This window comes from Tupaia chinensis, unplaced genomic scaffold (assembly GCF_000334495.1).
Source record: "Tupaia chinensis unplaced genomic scaffold, TupChi_1.0 Scaffold000627_1, whole genome shotgun sequence".
In the NCBI taxonomy this organism is placed as follows: domain Eukaryota; kingdom Metazoa; phylum Chordata; class Mammalia; order Scandentia; family Tupaiidae; genus Tupaia; species Tupaia belangeri.
The window spans coordinates 145,944-146,765 of NW_006160147.1; the positions used below are offsets into that span (position 1 = coordinate 145,944).

The following is an 822-nucleotide window of genomic DNA, read 5'->3' on the forward strand; positions in this document are numbered from 1 at the left end:
TGCGGGGGGTGCGGGCGGCTGCCGAGGAACAGATTAAGGTGCTGGAGGTGACGGAGGGTGAGTGAGGCGGGACCGTCGCGAGGATGGCTCGGACCCTGACCTGCCGCACAATCCACTGACCGCAGCTCCGGACCGAGAGGGGACACCCGGAGGCTGAGCCAGTGGGGGGTCTGGGCGCCGAGGAGTGGAGTAGGACGCGGGAGGCTGATGTCGCCGGTGGCTGAAAGTCCCAGAGAGGGAGGCGCGCCCGAACGAGAGGGTCGCGGGAGGTGGAGCCTCGGGGGAGCGGGAGGGTGGAGACTTGGAAAGATAGATGAAGCCTGGGATCTGCAGCAGGCAGAGATGGAGCCGGACGTGGTGCTGCCGGAGGAAGTCGCTCGGTCTGGGTGGGTGCGGAGGACCAGGACCAGGGTCATTTGCTGCTCCCGTCTTCAGCCGGGTCGTGCTAGGATACGAGTAGGGGCAGCTATGAGAAGTGATAGGAGCGGAGGGCCTCGAGAAGGCGGCTGCCAGAGCGCAGGAGATTCCACCAAACTAGTTTCTGTCTCCGAGTTATAAACCCAGCTGGGTTTTTGTGCTCTTTATGTTTCCCTAGAAATTAAATTTAATGCACATACAACTGCTTCCCCTTCTTGACTGTAGTTCTCGTTTATAGTCACAATAATTTGCACTTTCTACATTTCCCTGTGTGCACTTCCATTTGGAGGAACTGATCGGCCTTTGTTTTTGATTCTTTGTCCTCATCCTCCTATTATGTGCTTTAAAGTGATGGAGAAGAAAATAAACTATCGGTTTGAGATTTTCTGTCAATTTACTGCTGAG

At 56.2% G+C, this 822-nt stretch overlaps 1 protein-coding gene across 2 annotated transcripts in view; it reads left to right on the plus strand.

The window, feature by feature from the left end:
- Positions 1 to 7: 7 nt before the first annotated feature.
- IPO9 (importin 9) overlaps positions 8 to 822 on the plus strand; it is a gene marked incomplete at its 5' end in the record, with an annotated part of 54,402 nt that continues 53,587 nt past the window's right edge. For both annotated transcript variants that reach the window (XR_003551190.1, XM_014591904.2), the window contains 1 exon segment: positions 8 to 57. Coding sequence is in view for 1 of the 2 variants with exons in the window: in XM_014591904.2 (XP_014447390.1) it covers positions 8 to 57 (50 nt within the window).